General features: G+C 51.1%; 4 protein-coding genes across 4 annotated transcripts; 3 read left to right on the plus strand and 1 right to left on the minus strand.

The window, feature by feature from the left end:
* Positions 1-986: 986 nt before the first annotated feature.
* On the minus strand, positions 987-3,064 carry ALTATR162_LOCUS4908 (uncharacterized protein; the record flags this gene model as incomplete). The annotated part of the gene is made up of 3 exons (XM_043312524.1): positions 987-1,179; positions 1,250-2,819; positions 2,872-3,064. 3 exons carry the CDS (start codon positions 3,062-3,064, stop codon positions 987-989), a joined length of 1,956 nt encoding a protein of 651 aa, XP_043168459.1.
* A 275-nt stretch (positions 3,065-3,339) lies between these two features.
* On the plus strand, positions 3,340-4,502 carry ALTATR162_LOCUS4909 (uncharacterized protein; the record flags this gene model as incomplete). The annotated part of the gene is made up of 2 exons (XM_043312525.1): positions 3,340-3,456; positions 3,510-4,502. 2 exons carry the CDS (start codon positions 3,340-3,342, stop codon positions 4,500-4,502), a joined length of 1,110 nt encoding a protein of 369 aa, XP_043168460.1.
* Positions 4,503-10,122: 5,620 nt separating this feature from the next.
* On the plus strand, positions 10,123-12,113 carry ALTATR162_LOCUS4910 (uncharacterized protein; the record flags this gene model as incomplete). The annotated part of the gene is made up of 5 exons (XM_043312526.1): positions 10,123-10,228; positions 10,287-10,482; positions 10,535-10,741; positions 10,793-10,991; positions 11,040-12,113. The coding sequence occupies 5 exons, from the start codon at positions 10,123-10,125 to the stop codon at positions 12,111-12,113; spliced, it is 1,782 nt and encodes a 593-aa protein (XP_043168461.1).
* A 948-nt stretch (positions 12,114-13,061) lies between these two features.
* ALTATR162_LOCUS4911 (uncharacterized protein) lies at positions 13,062-17,239 on the plus strand (the record flags this gene model as incomplete). Its single annotated transcript, XM_043312527.1, has 3 exons — positions 13,062-13,067; positions 13,107-13,359; positions 13,416-17,239. The coding sequence occupies 3 exons, from the start codon at positions 13,062-13,064 to the stop codon at positions 17,237-17,239; spliced, it is 4,083 nt and encodes a 1,360-aa protein (XP_043168462.1).
* Between the last annotated feature and the right edge of the window lie 757 nt (positions 17,240-17,996).

A 17,996-nucleotide genomic window follows, 5' to 3' on the forward strand; every position in this document is an offset into this window, starting at 1 on the left:
GAAGGGCCACGTTCTCTGACGGCACCACCGCGGCCCCACCATAGCCCCACTTAGCCTGAACATCAACCGAGATGACGTGTTCGGCCTCGTACTCGTACCGAAACCGAGGCTCCCCTACCACGATCCCAGGGGTCAGCGAAACGATCTTTGTGCGCTAACAGAGACGTTGTACCGGCTTGGCATGACAGCGTGAACACCACATACCCAGGTGGGCCGGTACAGAATCGTTTTTTGTCCATGTACGCTTCATTACATAGTATCTTATACCTAGTGATACTCAGGTCATCTACGAAGAAAATTCTAAGGTCGCGATAGAAAAGAGCTCTAGGACTGAGGTTTGGCCGTCTGACTAAGTGATTGCGGAGATCTCCGGCGCTTGTACTCGTACGCGCATGGTATATAGCTTCTTGGTAGTCGTTATCTGATCAATGCACTCAATATATACGTTTGATCTGATCCTTCAACTCCAAAATCTAGAGTCGTTTCGTGATCTTAGGAAGATTTCTCAGTTGTACAATCAATATCATCTTCTCTGGTCAAGCTTATTCTACATTAGTCTTTTAACACGCAAGACCAGGTGTTTGAGTCGAGATACTCCGTGCTTTAGACCTTATATCGCGTCCTCTAATTAAATTGGAGTCTGTGGATATCATTTAGCTAGATCGGATGTATTAAGTCCGGTCATGCAGTCCAGACGTTGTAGGCCCTAACCTATTGTGGTACGGAGCTGCACATCTCCGTTTCTCCCCATCGAAGACCCTCGAACCCGCTAGCGCGGTTCTCATTCCCGAATTAACGTGGTTGAGAACTACGTTCGTCATTACGGTTTATTGGGTCATGCTCATCGTGAGACGATAGGTAACAAGGAACCGAATTTGATGGCCGACGTTCTCGGTGACTTTACAGCATGTTCAGAAACGGAATTGAATTGCATGACCATGGTATCACCATCCCCCACTCGTCCACGTACCCCAGCACAAAACCCCTTACAACTTCCGACTCCGTACCAATCCAGACTTGATACCCGTGAGTTCACCCCCATAGTTCGCACTGCCCTTAGCAGCAGCGCCCTTGTCGAAGACTTGCTTCATACTCTTCTGCTTCTTCATCTTCTCCTTGTACTTCTCCTTCTTCTTTACACGCGGGTTCCTCACGCTCTTCTTGCGGTGGGGCGTCAATCTAGTAATAATGTTAGTAAAATGATCGAGTAGAGTAGAGTAGAGAGAAGGAAGAGAAGATGATGACATACCCCTTGTTCTTCTGAATCTGGTAGGAAATCATGCGACGACCATCATCACCAATGACTTCTTCTTCGACAACCTGAGCACCTTCTTTCTTGGCGAGGGCATAAGCTTCTGCGCGTTCGAGCTTAGTCTGCTTTTTGTCGTTGGATCGCGCAGCGATCATGTCATAGTAACCGTCTTCGTCCTCAAAGTCGTCGCGCTTGGTGGCAGGCGCTTCGTCGGCAGAGGAAGCGCCATCGTCTTCGCCTAGAGCGACACCAGGACCGGCATCCTTGTGTTGACCTCTCTTCTCGGCTTCGGCTTGCAGACGCGCTTGTCGGTCCTTGAGACGCTCGCGATGCGGGATATCGGCATCGCCGCCACCACCCTTTCCAGCTGCGTCGCGCTTGTTTGCCTTTTGAGCGATTTGCGATGTGTAAAAGCGGAGGGATTTCTTCTTCTTTGCTTTCTCGGCGGCTTCGTGAGCGGTGAGTTCGGTTTCTTCGCCAAAGTCTGAGTCGTCTGCGTTGAGGAGGTTGAGCTTGGGTTCTGCGGCCTTCTTCTTGCGGGCTGCTTTCTTGAGTGCAGCTTTGTCGGTGAGGGTATCGAGTGATGCGAGGTCTTGTTCGGTCTTTGCGAGTTTTGCGGCGCGCCGGGCTGCTGCTTCTGCTTGAGCTAGCTCTGCTGCTCGTTCCGCCCGGGTCTTCTTCTGCTTGGTAGGCTTCTTCACGGCCAGGTCGTTTCCAAGTTCCTCGGCGCCTGCTTCCTCCATGGCTGAATCGTCTTCATCATCTTCAGCTTCAACCATTGGATCCGCAACGGGTAGATTCTCTATCCTCGTCCACACCATTTGGCACTTCAGCAGGGTCTCCATGACGGGGTGCTCGTGTAGCTCAGCAGGATCCATTGCAATGACTGGTGATCCATCCTCTGTCGCAGTTGATCCGAGCACAGCAAAGTACATGGCCATCGCTGCAAGATAGGCGGCGCAAGCTCTGTATTTCGTAACCGCCTTTGGTGTTGGTGGGGTTTTGCCTGTCTTCCCTGACTTCGCAACTTGCGCCTTCAGTACTCTTTCGGCGGCATTCGCAGCAGCCGCCAATTCTTCGTGTAGCGGATGTAGTCTGAGGTATTCTTTCGAAATGTGCTCGAACTCGGGGTATCGTGTCCGCATGATCTTCATCCTCTCCTCCTCAGGCATGCTGTCAGTGATTTGGAGCTGGGGTAGGACCTCCGTTACCACCGCGCCACCTTCTGCATCCTTTTCGCCATCCTGCGCGAGCCATTCATCCTCGTCGAAGCCGAAGTCTGCCTCCGTCATGCCTTGCAGCTGCTTCTTTTGTATGCGCCGTGCCTCTGCTTCCTCGTCTAACGCGTCTTGCTCCGTCTCTATTGCATCGGCGTCGTAGTAGTCCTTCTTCGAGGCGCCCCATCCACCCACGTCTTCTTCATCTTCTTCCTCGACTGGTTTGCGCTGCCCCGTGATATCATCTTCTGATTCATCACCGGCATCTTCGTCGTCGAAGTCGTCTTCATCCTCGTCATCGTCGCTGCCGGCATCGAGTACTTCTTCGTCGGAGGGCTGTAAGAATTTGTCTAGAAGCGAGTCAGCAGCCGAGCTCTATGTATACAACATGGCTTGACTAACCCTCTTCTTGATACTTCCTGATCCTCTTAGCGGCCGGGCCTTCATCCAGCAGTATCTTGTCGCGATTCATATGGAACTCGTCCTCCGAATCCGCGACATCTTCGAACGTATTAATCCGCATTCTGGAATCCTCCTCTTTCGGCGCTTTCGGCGCGCGCGATGCGCCACCACCAGCCTTCCTCTTCTTTGCCATGATTGCGATATGTGCTGTGTTGTGTTGTGGCGTAGTTGTCGGTCGCAAACGTCGCGGTAACTTTTTTTGCGGAAGGAAATCTTGGCTTCGCCGCGGGAGTCGCAAAGTCTCCACTAGTGGAGCTAAGCCTTGCACCCTTAGCTCCGTCACCGTACCGCATGTGAAGTACCCAATCAACGCCCCTCAAATACTGAGGTACATGTTGACAGCGTAAGCATAGTAAGATTTCAGGCGTTCCTAGTCTCATCTGCCGTGGTATCGAAGTTCCCTTCCCCATGTCTCAACTGCTGTTAGGAGCTACCATTATCCTTCTGGTAGTTGTCGGAATTGTGAGCGCAGACATCATGGGTTTCGCATTTTGGAAAGGCAACCAGTTTCCTGTGGAGGGAAGAGTAAGCGCCATGACGTTTGATCTAGTTTGATTACATACTAATAGTGAACATAGACGGTCCTGCTTACTGGTTCGTCCCAGGGAATGGGCTGCGAAATCGCCCGTCTACTCTCTGCTCGCGGCGCGAACCTCATCCTCGTCGCACGTACTGCGAAGAACCTCGAAACTGCTCTTGCACACGCGAAATCACATGCAAAGAATCCTTCGAGCCAACGTTTCACCTACATCTCCGCCGACGTAACCTCCGAGTCTGAGAACGCACGTATCCTCAAGGAAGCCACAGCCTGGAACAATGGCCGCATGCCGGAAATTGTGTGGTGTGTCGCAGGGTCTTCAGTACCCGGGCTGTTCATCGAGACGAGCACTGATACCCTAAGAAAACAAATGGAGCTCAACTATTTCGCGACGGCATACATGGCACACAAGACACTACAGGCGTGGCTCTACCCCGAAGTACCGTACAAGCCACAAGAAAAGGGCTCTGCACTGGAGCCACCTCGCAAGTTCATCATGACCTCATCAGCACTCGCCTTCATGAATATAGCAGGTTACTCAGCCTACTCCCCTGCCAAAGCCGCCATTCGATCCCTCGCCGACGGTCTCCGCTCAGAAGTCCAACTCTACAACGCAGCGCGTCGCTCCAAGACCGGCACCACCTATGTTGCACCTGCGCCTTTCGATGTTAACATTCACGTCGTCTTCCCGGGCAGTATACTATCCCCTGGCTTCGAGAACGAGAACAAGACCAAACACCCTGTGAGCTTCGAACTAGAGTCTTCAGATCCCAAGCAGACTGAGCTCGAAGCTGCGACAGCAGCGATCAAAGGACTCGAGGGCGGCGATTTCATGACGCCTACAAACTGGCTGGTGCATCTGATGCGTTGGGGTTCTATATCGGGCAGTCAGAGGAACAACGTGGTTCTCGATACAATAGGAGCTTGGGTTGCGACGCTTATTTGGTTGATCATGGTGCCAGACCTGAACGGCAAGGTCTGGAATTGGGGCAAGAAGAACGGAATGCCAACATTTAGGCCGAACGCACAGTAGATGACGTTGTGTATTGTGCGTTACATGTACGTATACTCTAGATGACATTATAAGATGGTAACGAGAAGAACCGACTAAATATGAAACCGTACATGCTGCCAACTTGATGTGCAAATCTGGCTCCTACAACCTCCGTGATACTATACCCGGTAACGACTTCAATGCGCGGTAAGCATCAAATGCGACAATCAGCCGAAAAACCCCAGGATTCTCCTACAGAGCTATCGATCCAATGCGCTCGTGGGATCATGTCCGGCATGTTATACTCAGGCCGATGAGATCGTAGCGCATGTGCTGGTACAGGTACTGCAACAGCGACCTTTTCTTTGGCTCCATCCTTCAGGGTTCTTTTGGTTCGATAACTTTTGATAAAGCAGTGCCACGGATGTAGATGCTCGAATTCCAGTTGATGTTCTTGCTCTGGTATACTCCATGTTGCGCCCCCCATATCCACCGGTCTGCCGATAATCAGAGCATTCAAGTTTAGACATGATCGATGCGCAACAAGATGTTTGAAGAAATTGTTAGCGAAGTGTACAGGTTCCAAAGTCGACTCCTTCCACCAATTGTCATCATTTGAGTCTGGAACGTCACCTCTGAAGATATCGATATCGTATGTAAAGCGAATTGAGCGCAACTGAGAAAGTTGCTTGAAATGGGACTATTCGTCGTCAGCCATGTCGCTTCGAACCCAAAGAAGAATCTACTTTCTATAGAATCCAAGTAATTCGAGTGGCGTTCCATTTCTTCCCAGGTAGCAGCCCTGATCACAGAAAAAGATCTTGGTAAGCGAAGATGTTGAATATTCTTGCAGATTGAAAGTAGGCACGATAAAGCGACATCCCAATCACCGAAAGGGTCTGTCCGTTCCCATTGTTGCATTCTGAGACTGTTCAGTCTGGGGCCCCTACGCTTGATCGTTCGCCAGAACCTGTCCAGAGCACAGTCCTCCGTCAGGATCAGATGAAGACTGGTAAGGTTTGCTAAGCAATCAAGAAGATCAACCATAGAATTGATGCCTTGAAGGGTGGCATAAATATGCTTCAAGGCAGTGGTGCAGCTTCATGGGTTTGTTTTTCGATAAGGCGTTGTCATGTATGTGAAGAAGCTCTGCCGACGACGGGGATGCAAAGCTTGAAGACTGGTAATGATCGTGAGAACGGTGCTGGAGATGCTGTAGTTTTTGTCGACTATCCTTCAGCAGGTTGAGTATGTCGTTACAAAAAGGTCACCAGGCTATGAAGCTTAAATTGCTCTGTGATCGGTTTTCGTTGTGATGACTTAATGACGGAACTGATTTGGAAGCACGAAGACTATGGGGAGCACCTCAAAATCTCTTGCGGCCGCCTCTGCCCCTAGAGCATTGCCGACACGGCTTGGATGATACGAGCGAGGCTTCTTGTGTTCAAAGGATAAGCTCCTGATGTGACGCAGATGGAGGCTAGCCCTTGCGGCGACGCATTTAAAGAATCTCGCGAGGTGTTCATTTTTGGTGTGTAGGTGTACAATATGGTACAATCGCGGCAAGCTGAGGGTGCGCAGGTGTCGCGATGTCAGACAAAGAGATTCGAGGTCACGTTTGGTATCAATATATCTTAGTATGAGCAGCTGGACCTCGCTCGATAGAGGCTCCATGACGCGTTGCAGTGATGGGGGAAGAAAGTCCTGGCAGTCATAGAGCCAGGCTGGACCGGGGTGTATCGAAGCTGACGCCGGGCGAATACCTAGGTACTCGCTAACACGTTGTCACATGACAGAACCCCTCATTTCGACCCCATCTCACCTACAATCGACTACCACAATACTATGACGACGTGTAAGACGCGCTGGCAACCTGAAAAAAAAGGGCTACTAAGATTGCTGCCTCTACTAAACCGTAATACCATCAGTAAGCGGAGAAGAGAGCCTAGGCAGCAGTCTAAGCTAAAGGTGCTTGCTTCTCTTCGATTCCTATATCAACTGCTACCTATGCTTTATCGCGGCCCGCAATCTCCTCTCTTCTACCATTCATAACAACATGACTAGCCATACAATCCACACTTCTCCGAAAGTCGAGCTCATCGATGATGTCAAACGGATGGTACTAGATCATGTGCGAACCCCGCATCTGGCAGTATATGCCTCAGCGCGGCGGTCAATAGATCGCTAACAAAGCGTACCAGCTGCCACTCGATTCCGGTCTGCAAGCGCTTTGCTTGACCTCAAAGGACTGGAATCCTATCGCTACGGAGCACTTATATAGGAGGATTGTGCTTAACATTCGGTTTCGTGATGGTCAGCTCGCGGCATTCCGCCAATGTCTTCATCTCGGCGCACAAAAGTACCTGATACACACTCGGAGCCTGAGCCTACTTGACTCACCACCATGGGAATTAGGAGACGTTGTACCTCGCTTGGAACCAACGGACCAAGCAACTAGAGATACTCTGATCCTGGCGATCCTGCAAGCTCTTCCTCGAAATAAGCTAAGAGAGTTCCGGTAAGCTCATGAATCTTCACAAGATACCACTCCTCCTTCTTCGATATTCTTCCATTGCGTTTCGAAGAATTGTATGCCGAAAGGCGGCAACTATCACTATCGTGATATGCGGTCCGCAAGCCCAGAGGTTTGTAGGCAGATGCAAAAGCGTAACGGTTACTATTATTGTTATTTGTATCGAACGAAATGCTATGGGAAGACTGGTGTGCTCCTACGCTGACAGACATACAGATATATTTCAGAGTTCGAAGCAAAGAGCGATCTCAATGCAACCATAATCAGTCTTCTTGAAGAACGACAGCATTCTATCAATAGTCTACACGTTTCGCGTGGCGATGCGCGCCAGCTCATATATCCTAACACAAGCCGTATCACTGCTGGATTCCATGGAAAACAAGCACAGACACGTGGTTTTATGCAATTTGCTGAGGCATTACCGGAGCTGGAATCACTTTCCCTTCTTTTCCCGGATGGATGGACCGGGGACGTCCACAAATACTGGCAGAGCGGCTCTTACGCCTTTTCTCCCTTCCATCAGCAGATTGTGGCGCGCGAAGTTTCTCTTGAAGGCTGCATGCCTGAATCATTCGGTTCTGCCTTGTCCTATGTATTCGACTTGTCTCGGGTGACTAAGCTCGCTCTCTTGAATTGTAAGTCTGAGCTGTTGCGGATTTTATCTAGCTCTTCCGAGCTACGAAATATGGTGTACTTCGAAATACGAACCATGGATTCCTTCGATGAAGATGTAAGCGAATGCCTGAAAGCACTGTTCGTAAAGAATCCAAGTCTCCAGCATATTTGTCTTCACACCTATGATCTCTCTCTATCTCTGCAGCATCCTCAAGCCAACAACCACGCGGTTTCCTCAGGCCATTCGTACAATTGTATGCCATATCTTTGGTTATTACGTTCAACGCTAAGAACTCTTTCGCTATGGGACCTACGTTTTGCGGAATCTTGGGAATTTTCAAATCTGGACGAACCAGGAATGAAACATATATGCAGTCGGTTCAGTGCTCTAGAGCAACTCGGTGTATATCTACGCAATGAGCGTATTTATGCTAACAGGGTAGAGAGGAGAGATCATGAAACAATGCGTTGGCTGGTGAGTTCAGACTGCTGCGCAATATTGCCATGAAGAAGTCTTATAAGTCATGACAGGAACCAATCAGAGAGCTTAAGAATCTGAGAATCCTTCATCTCTATCAGAAGCGCACCAGGATCATTCCCTGCCCCGATGACTACACCAAGTACAAAGTGTACACACGCAACTTCAAGCTACAGTTCGCCACACGATTCTTTCAATGGGCACATACACATTGTCCTTCTCTCAAGGTCTTTGTATGGGGCACGTATAAAGATGTTGATATTCATGATTGTGAATCAATCGATGCGTTCGTGCGAGGGCGGAATGGACATGTTGGCTCTTCGGAGCGCGGGCAGCAACAATGCTTCGTGAAGGAGATTAGAGAACTCGACGACGGAACTTTGCAAGTCACAGCAGCCAGGTCAACGCGAAGTGAAATTCGAAATGACTTTCCAGAACTGCATATACTGGATTACGATACAGGACACTATCTAGCAGATCGCCTAGCGGATGAGGCCGTACGCTGAGCGAAGATCTTGGTCCGAAGCAGGGAGCAAAGAAACTAGTCGTGACACCAGAACCTCGCCTTTCAAACTCTTGCTTTCATGTGCGGAGTTGAGCACCGACTTCGGCCGATGTGGCTGTAGTAAAGGAGCTATATTGCTCACTGGCACACGGATTCGAGCCAAGTAAGATGTATTAGCGTTGAGTCTAGTCCCGAACCAAGACACGGCTCGGATGCGTGTCATGTCCTGTCTCCCGCACCTGCGGACTCATGGGACCGGCATTACTATGGACGATCACGACGATCAAATAGATGGCCGTCGTCTCATCGCACCCATTAGAACGTCGAGAAGGCCCGAGACAAATGCCGATGGAATTCCTAATCCTCCATCTCTGAGCGACGGAAGACTTTGAGCGACGGGACAAGCACAGCGCATACGCAGGGCCCAATCGCGGCTCTCCGGAAGCGAGCCGCTGGACCCTTGTCCCCAAATCAAAGTGGAGTTGCAACCCGTGGGGATATGTGGAGACTATTCAGAAGAGAGCTGATGTTCCGAGGCTAAAATTATCGCATGATGCCACTGCCTCTTACTGATGTAGCCGAAAGGTTAATTCTCACAGACGAGGCTTCTCAACGGTCTGCGAATCGTTCATCCGTGAATCAAAGAGTACCCCATTGTTTGACCCCACAAGCGCGGATACGGACCCGCTGCAGATCAAGGGGTGCATCTGTTTGACAGAGAGACGTCTGCCGATGTCCTACATCTGCGCGTAAGCGCGCGTTGATTGCAAGTCCTCAAGCAGAGAGCGCTTCAATTAGTCCTGATTGGATTCCAGATTCAATGCTTACCGGGCATACTGCAAGTATCGCCACGCGAGATCTCTTGGCACGCAGCTATATTAGTTAGTTGAACGTGTAGATCGTACCGGCTTGGCTAGTAGAGGCTCTGTTACACACATAAGCACCACAACGGACATGAGGCCGAGTGCAGCGTTTCGCTACGGCAACATCGCCAGCCTCGCCAACACGAACAACGTGGCAATCACGAGATTCAAACGTTTCTGGCATGTCTCAATCGTGGCGAGAAGAAAAAGCGATAGGGGCACCGTTGTCTTGGCTTGCAGTCTATCAGGCCCCCCAACATTACCCGGATGAATAGGAAGACTCCAATCACGCCAACTAATTTGTGTCTTCCAGCGGCCCGGTACCGACAATTCGTTCTAGTGCGACTTAATTGCCTGTCGTGGTTCTTCTCCCGCTGTTGAGTGTGGCTTGCATGTTACCAGGTACCCTTGGTTCGGAAGACGGTATGTAAACTAGTGGAAGTCGTTTTTGACTACTGCTAGTATTAGTTCAATCTCAGGGCATGAGGACGTGCAGCAGGGCGTTCCGTGTCCTTGACGAAGCTCTAGCCCTAGCGTCTATACGATGGAGTACTAGGCTTTGCAAGGGACTGCGAAGCTCCTCTAGCCACCACAGAAATAAATAGACGAAGAGCCCACAGATACCTCGGGGTCAGTTGATCGGCTCTGTTCCAAACTTTGTCAAGATGGGTCGCTTCTCACTATTTGCTCCTCTGTTGTTGGCAGCCAATGGTGTTTTAGGCGCCAAATGGATCGGTGAAGTCAAGAAGGTAGATGGTGTTGACTATCAATGTAAGCAACTGCCGCTATTTGATCATCTCTAGGAAGCGTGCTGATCATTATGATATAGGCAAATGCTACTCTGACAACTCTTGCTGGCCGACCAACAAAGACTGGGAGAAGCTCAACAAGACTGTCTCCGGCGCATTGCAGCTCGCCATACCACCAGGCGCCGTTTGTTACAAGAACTTCGAGAACGGGACCAGCGTCTACGATGCAGCCAAGTGTGCGGATACTCAAGCTAATTGGGGCAACGAGCAGTGGCTGTATGATCAACTGTCCTAGGCGATATCATAGCCGATACTAACGTAGTGCCAGGACCGACCACCCTATCGCTGAACTGTGGCCACTCAAGACGAACAACACCTGCATGCCGACCGAGGATCCGTCAGCAACCTGCACAGGTGGTTTCTACGGAAAGTATGTCATCATGGCAACTACAAAGGATCAAATCCGGGATGGCGTGAAGTTTGCACGAGAGCGCAACCTTCGCCTGATCATCCGAAACACTGGTCACGACTTCATGTGAGAATACTTTATGCTTCTTAGACCGCGACGACACTGACAGATTGATAGGGGTCGTTCGACCGGATACGGCTCACTCATCATCAACACTCACAGCTTCAAGGATGTTAAATTCCTCAAGAAGTACACTGGGCCTGGTGATTGGGCAGGTAGTGCGGCTATTGTTGGGGCTGGTGTCCAGGGCCGTGAGCTATACCGTGAATGCTTTGCTCAGAGCCCCAAGGTGGTCATCGTTGGTGGAGAGTGCCCGGTACGTGTGCTAGCTCAAAATTTTGTAGTCATCACTAACGTGACTTAGACGGTCGGCTGGGCCGGAGGATACATTCAAGGAGGTGGACACGGCCCACTTACCGGAATCTACGGAATGGGCGCTGACAATGTCCTCTCGTTCGATGCCATCACCGCTGAGGGCAAATACGTGACCGCCAATGCCAAGGAGAACTCTGATCTCTTCTGGGCACTCAAGGGTGGCGGCCCTAGCTCCTACGCCGTCGTTGTTTCCATCACTGTCAAGACCTTCCCGGAGGTCCCTGTTGCTGGCACAATCCTGAACATCAACTCCACCCACACCAACGACACTGAGCTCTTCGCCAAGGGTGTTCACATCTTCCACAACCTGGCCAACCACTACAGTGAGCATGGCATGTTCGTATACTTTGAGCTTGGCCCTGGCCCTCAGCGTCTCCACATCGCCCCCTTTGTCGGCCCCAACATGAACAAGGAACAGCTAGAAAAGGTCCTCGCACCTCTATACGAGCAACTAGACGCTGCCAAGGTACCCTACGACACACACACCAGGGCCTTCCCCACATTCTTCGAGTTCTACATCGACATGTTCGAGGACGAGCCCCCGAACCAGCAATCCGTAGTTGGAGGCCGTCTGTTCACACAGTCTGACATCACCGCCCACGGCGACGAGATCGCGGACGCCCTCATCTACGCTGCTATGCCCGAGCCTACACAACTCGGCTTCAACGTTGGCCACATCGTCAACCCAGGTCATGCCTACCCCAAGGTCGACAACGCCATCCACCCGACCTGGCGCAACGCCAGCAGTTTCGTTATCACGAACGTCATACTAACGGGAACCGAGCCTTGGGACGTCAAGAAGGAGCGCGAGAACTTCAACACCAATGTTCTTGGTAAGAGACTGAGGGATGTTTCGCCCAACGGTGCTAGTTATGTCAACGAGGGTGATCTCAACGAGCCCAACTGGCAGGAAGCGTACTGGGGGAGCAACTATGCTAGGCTGTTGAAGATACGGCAGAAGTGGGATCCGGAGGGTGTCTTCTTCACGGAGACGACGCCTGGGACGGAGAACTGGAGTGTTATGGATTATGGGACGAAGCTTTGCAAGAAGTCTAGCAAGTAGATGTGAGCGTCTTTGTGTGTTGTTGTATGTTATTAGCGAGTAGTAGAAAAAAGCTTGTCGCAGGGTTGAAAATGCCATAATAACCAAATCATGACCCTGTATTTGCACTCGTATCGTGATGGTTCGATTGCAATTACTTTGAGATTGACTTTGGGTGGACAGGTTGTTCGGTGACGCCAATCCTGAACCAGAAGAGTGAGTGGTGACATGCGTGAGAGTGTAATGCATGTAATCTGATAGTGCTTATCAATGGTCGCATTGAATCGGTCTTTGCCTTGTCAACACCGCGCGTACTGTGAATGGCAGCATTTCAACCATCACACACAGACCCAACGGCGACAAAAACGCGCCTTGAAACGGTCGAAAGAATGTTCACGTAGCTCGAAGTGATGACCAGCGCGCATCTAGAAGCATTGACACGCCCAGCCATGTGCCTGGGTGTTTCGTGCCAACGTGGCGCGGTGATACAAAGCTGGGGAAGAGCGGTAGCGATGACGAAAGAGTCGCGTTCTGCGCTAGCCGACAGCGGGCTAGCAGTGTTCACCTTCACAAGCCAATGGATCTGGTGTCTCTGGTATCAGCCATCATCCCAATTGTTTGCGAACCCTTTGCTGTCTATCAACTGTTTGTGCATTCGACTCGAAGCTGGCACTACTTCCGCTCCTTGCGCAACCGCCGTACACAAGCCCATCGCTGTTCTTCGCCTCCGACATCCATCGCATTCCGAATCATCGCACCAGGCTCCTATTCACGACAACAGCCACTCCCAAGTCTACACCAGATCGCGCGGCCCATCTCGCCAAGCCACATGCTCCGCGCATGCCGAAATACCTCCAGAGCATTGTTTATGTCGATTGAATGCCTCCCGTGCTGAATCCCTTCTTACGGGCCTTCTTCCGTAGTGCACTCCCCAGCCAGTGCCAGCCAGCCCAGCACCACGTACGAGACATGCTAGTATACAAGGAGATACCAGGCTAACACCACTTGTCATAGGTTCTTCTTGTTCCGACTACCGAAGTCCTCCTCACATCGCGCGACAAAGAATCAAATACTTCGTACATCGACCTCAGCGGTTCCGAAGACTTCCTTGCAAGCCATGTGCTGCGCGTACCGGGTGGAGTGGGGCCGAACAATCATGTCAAGGACTCGGGGAGTTTCAGGGAAACGCGGGGGAAGGCGAAGCAGTTTACGACCGCAAACGGTCGGACGGTGATAGTCAAAGATGCTTTCATCTACAGCAATAAAGGTGCGCAGACACATGGCATATCAAGGAATGGCTTCTAGGTGCTGATCAAGAAACAGGTTTCAAGACACTCAACCAAGCGCAGCTATTGAGCGATACCATCTTCTATCCCGACTCCTTCGATGCGCAGCCCTGGCTCGTATACTTCATATCACGCCCCCTCATAGGGACTTTTGATGCGAATCCAATAATACCGGCTACAATACAACCGAGACAGGATGCAGGACCAGGGCCACGACCGGGACCAGGACCGTCGACTGCAGCGGGTCCATCTGGAGGTGCCAGCTCGTCCATGCCGCGGAAGAAGGAAGTCAAGTCCTTTAGCGACCTGTTGAACCATTTCCCCATGATCGCACGCCAGATGCAACCAGGATTGGAGAGGCTGTTCAAGGAGTTTGGCAAGGAGCTTGAGAAGCCCTTGCCAGCGACGCCATCACAGAGATCGCGGCGGTCATCGATGAGTTCACGGAGACGGGGATCAGTATCCTCAGCGGGAACTACACCTTTATCTCTACATAGCACCATGTCTCACGGTCCAAACGGCTTTGTCTCGAATTTGGAGATCAGCGACGAGGAGGATCAAATGCGGAGATCGCTAGAGACGGCAGTAACAGCGGCCATTGACCTCTTCCAGATGGTAGACAAGCAACAGCTATCGTTATTGGGCGCGACAACCGACTTGACTGGGCCCATTGTGGAGCGCATGATCGAGCGATACATAGCCGAGCAAGTACACCATACGATTCTCTTCCCACGAATACGAGAAGTGCGGCTCCTAGAAGACGCAGATCTCGAGCGCCGCACGCGACAGATGGTGGACATTGATATATCGCAGGTCGGAATCGATATCGGTCATGGTCGCAAAGGCAAGCAAGAGCTAGCGATACGACTTTCCAAAGCTGTCGATATGTTCAAGAAGATGGGTGTTGCGGGCAGTCCACAAGAGATGCTGGAAATCCTCCTTGGAGTACAGAAGCACATCACAATGCCGGATGAATCGCAAGCGCAGGCTATGACAAACGGAGAGCAAATTTCGGAGAAGCAAGACCATCTTCTCACCATCAACGCGGATACACTCGTCTCACTATTGCTTATAGTGGTGATAAGAGCGCCAGTACGGCATCTACAGGCACGACTGTCGTACATGCGCCACTTTATCTTCATTGATGATGTGGAAAGCGGAGAGATGGGCTATGCACTCAGCACATTCGAGGCGGTTCTTTCCTACCTGACTACAGATTCAGGCGGCCTGCGAAGAGCAAGTAGACGGAATCGGGCGTTGTGGCAGGCCACAAAATCTGGTGATCTTGCTACAATGCAAGGTATACTGGAGCCCGATAAATCGTTTCACGCAGATATGGACAGCTTCTCAGATGAGAGCGATACCCCACCAAGAAATCGTCAACTCAGATTTGCCGCAAGTTTGTCTGATTTACATTCTGTAGGAGGAACTACCCTGAACGGCGACGAGGAGTTTTCTTTGCGACGGCGAAGCCCATCTCGTGACAAGAGTGCGCATGAAGATGGTCCGCTGGCACACATCTTCCCCTTCCAGCGCGCTCAAACACCACCACTACCCGGCAGACCAAAGATGAAGAAGAGGGTCTCCATGGACACTAGGAGTATGTCGAGTGGCTCAGCACGATCGTTTCGATCTCGTACAACCCTGGATTCCCGGGTTAGCGCTATTGAAGGCGATGTTTCAATAGAGAAGCTCACCATGACACAAGGACCTGATGGCGAATCGGTGTTGATGATGGCTATCGAGAACACACAGGACAGAGCACTGCAGTATCTGCTCAGTCTCACCGAATACTACACTCCGTCCCACATCTTCGAGGATTACAATAATGAAGGCACCAATCTTCTAAGTGCAGCCATTCAACTCGGCCACGCTAAAACCACGGACACGATTCTCAACTATATCTTGGACAACAGCCCAAGCCCCCAGGCACTGGAGAATTACCTGTCGAAACCAGACGCGAAGGGTAGATGCGTGGCACACTATCTTTTCAACCAGCCGCGACTTATCGACCGCATTGGACATCTTCTGCCTTGGCGGCTGAAAGACAAGAATGGCCAAACACCTGTTTTTGCACTTTGTCGATCGTACGACCATGACGAGTACCACGACATGGTCGATAAGGCACTACTGGCCGCAACGCAGGAACAGGGTGATGGACAACCGCTTCATTTAGATGAGCACGTTGATAACAAGGGCAACAGCCTGCTACACATCATTACCGACCCTCAGCTAGCGGCAAAGCTGCTGTATCGCTGCGATTCGGATGCCAATGCGACAAATGATCGACAATTTACCCCACTCATGGTAGCCAGCAAATACGGTCGAACGGATATGGTACGGGTACTCTTCCAAGATCCCAGAGTGGACCTGTCTTACAGGGACGCTCGTGGTCTCACTGCTGTCGAGCTAGCCAAGGACGACGATGTTCGGAATCGTATCGACGACCTAGTGCTACTGTCAAACGAAGCTGGTCCGGATGGGCGCACGACTACTGTCGTTCGCTCTTTCTTTGTCGAAGATGGGACTGTACGCCTTGTGCTGAAATCTGGTGCGCCTAATGATAACAAGACCATCACCGTCACGACGTGTCGAAGGTCGTCACAAGACTTTGAGAATCTCGCGAAGTGGCTCGCACAAGAACACCCTGCATCCTGGCTCCCTGTCATCCACAACCTAGCGTCACCTTACTTGATCCCCTCCAGACCATCACGATCCATCTTGCGCGACATGCAACTCCGCCTCGACGCATTCCTCAAAATACTACTCCGCCACCCCACCTTCTCCACACACGAAATGGTCTGGGAATTCTTCCTTGTTCCAGACATCGACTCGACCATGCTGGCCGAACGCTCAGCCCGCAAAGCCGAACTCCGCGTAGAGCGCCTCCGCGAAGAATACGCGCCCATCTACGACGTCCGCGAGGTTGAACTCTTTGTCCAGCACATGCGGGAAAACATCCGGGCTCTGCACCACGCCAGCCGCTCCGTGCTGCGACGCGCGAACAAAGTGCGTTCAGCGGCTTCTGATCTCAACGATGCTGCGAAAATAGCAAATACCGCGCTCCATTCGCTTACCTTCTTACCGGAGAAACATTTAAAAGCACTAGATCGGTATACGCAATGCTTGAAGCAGAGTGACGCTAGCCCAATGTCCGGTTTCTACTACTCCATGCACGCCATTTCCAGCACTATAACCGCCATCCTGACCGCTTTATCACGGCCCTCCGTTCTCATCAACTCCATGTCCGCGACACAGAAAGCTATCGATCGGCACAACCTTTCCGTGCGCCGTTCGGATCGCTGGCCCCTCGGTCTTCTAGATGATGCGAGAAGTCGGGTTCAGCGCGATGCGCAGGACAAGATGGATAGGAGTAAAATTGAGCTGGAGGATTTAGGCCGTGAATTGAGGTACACACAGCAGGTTGTTGCGCAGGAGTTGGCGAGTTGGCAGGAGAATAGAGTGGAGACAGGACGTGCGGCCTTGAAAGAATTAGCGCGCAAGATGGTTGTGGTGGAAAGGGGGAGGTTGGAGAGTATGAGGAGGGCGGTTAGGGGGTTAGGTATTGGTGTCGAGAAAGGGGGTGTCGGGCGCGGGGAGCAGGTCAACGGTTTTGTCGTCAATGGTCTTGGAGACGGTCATGGTGCTTTGGGTGTTGTGGAGCCAGTTTCCACGGTTGAACAAGGCAGGTTCCACGACGTCACGGATGAAGATGTTGAAGAAGGTCCGGGTGCTGTGGAAGACCCGGAGGTTGAGGGTATGGTTCTGTCAAATGGTGAGGCTGCGGCTGAGGACGCACCGCCTGGGGATGAGCTGGCGCAGGAGTTGACTGCTGCAACGAATGGTGTGGAGGGGGAATGATGACGCTGTGCAGAGGGTGTAATGTGTCGGATCTCTGCGATATGTACATTCGATTCGAGATTTTTTCTTCTTCTTCTGCTTCTTCTTCTCTTTCGACTAACTTTTTTTCTACTGCGCTTTTCACTTCGGACTACTTCTACTACTACTACGGTTTAGATAGAGTGCTATGAGCGGATCAGGTAGACGGGTGTATGAGTGGGCTCAGCGAAGGCGTTTGCATTAGTGAGAAGCAACGGGATGGGAGTAGAGTTGTTGATAGTAATATCCATGATCATGTGTGTATATGTCATTGGCAGTGTCTTCCTGACTCGTAAGCCCCAATTGAACAACCTCAACAAATTGCAGTAGTGCCACTAAAGATCTACGCCAAACGTATCGCAGTTCCAATCATTAGCCTCGTTCTTTCCAACCCATATTAGTGCTAAACAGGGCATACCTCATCGCTTACCTACAGTAGTGCACATGATTACTCGTATCTGCGATACTTCTCATTCAGGAGCCTCTTTCTGCATATGAAGCTTATAAATTGCGGAAGGTCTGAGTGGTTTGTCGGTTATGGGTCATCGCAGTACCGGTTGTGCACATGACGCAATACTTGGTTCCTGCATCAATCTGGTAGTACTTCCGAACTCAACCATGGACGCTTCCACCATACCCCCGGTTCACACTGGCTCTATATTTCTTGCACCGCCGACCACAAAGGATACAACCTTCACGTTCTCCCTGCCTTCAACTTGCAGCAAAAGGCAGGTAACAG

Source organism: Alternaria atra (genome assembly GCF_907166805.1).
Source record: "Alternaria atra isolate CS162 genome assembly, contig: 23, whole genome shotgun sequence".
NCBI classification, from domain to species: Eukaryota; Fungi; Ascomycota; class Dothideomycetes; order Pleosporales; family Pleosporaceae; genus Alternaria; species Alternaria atra.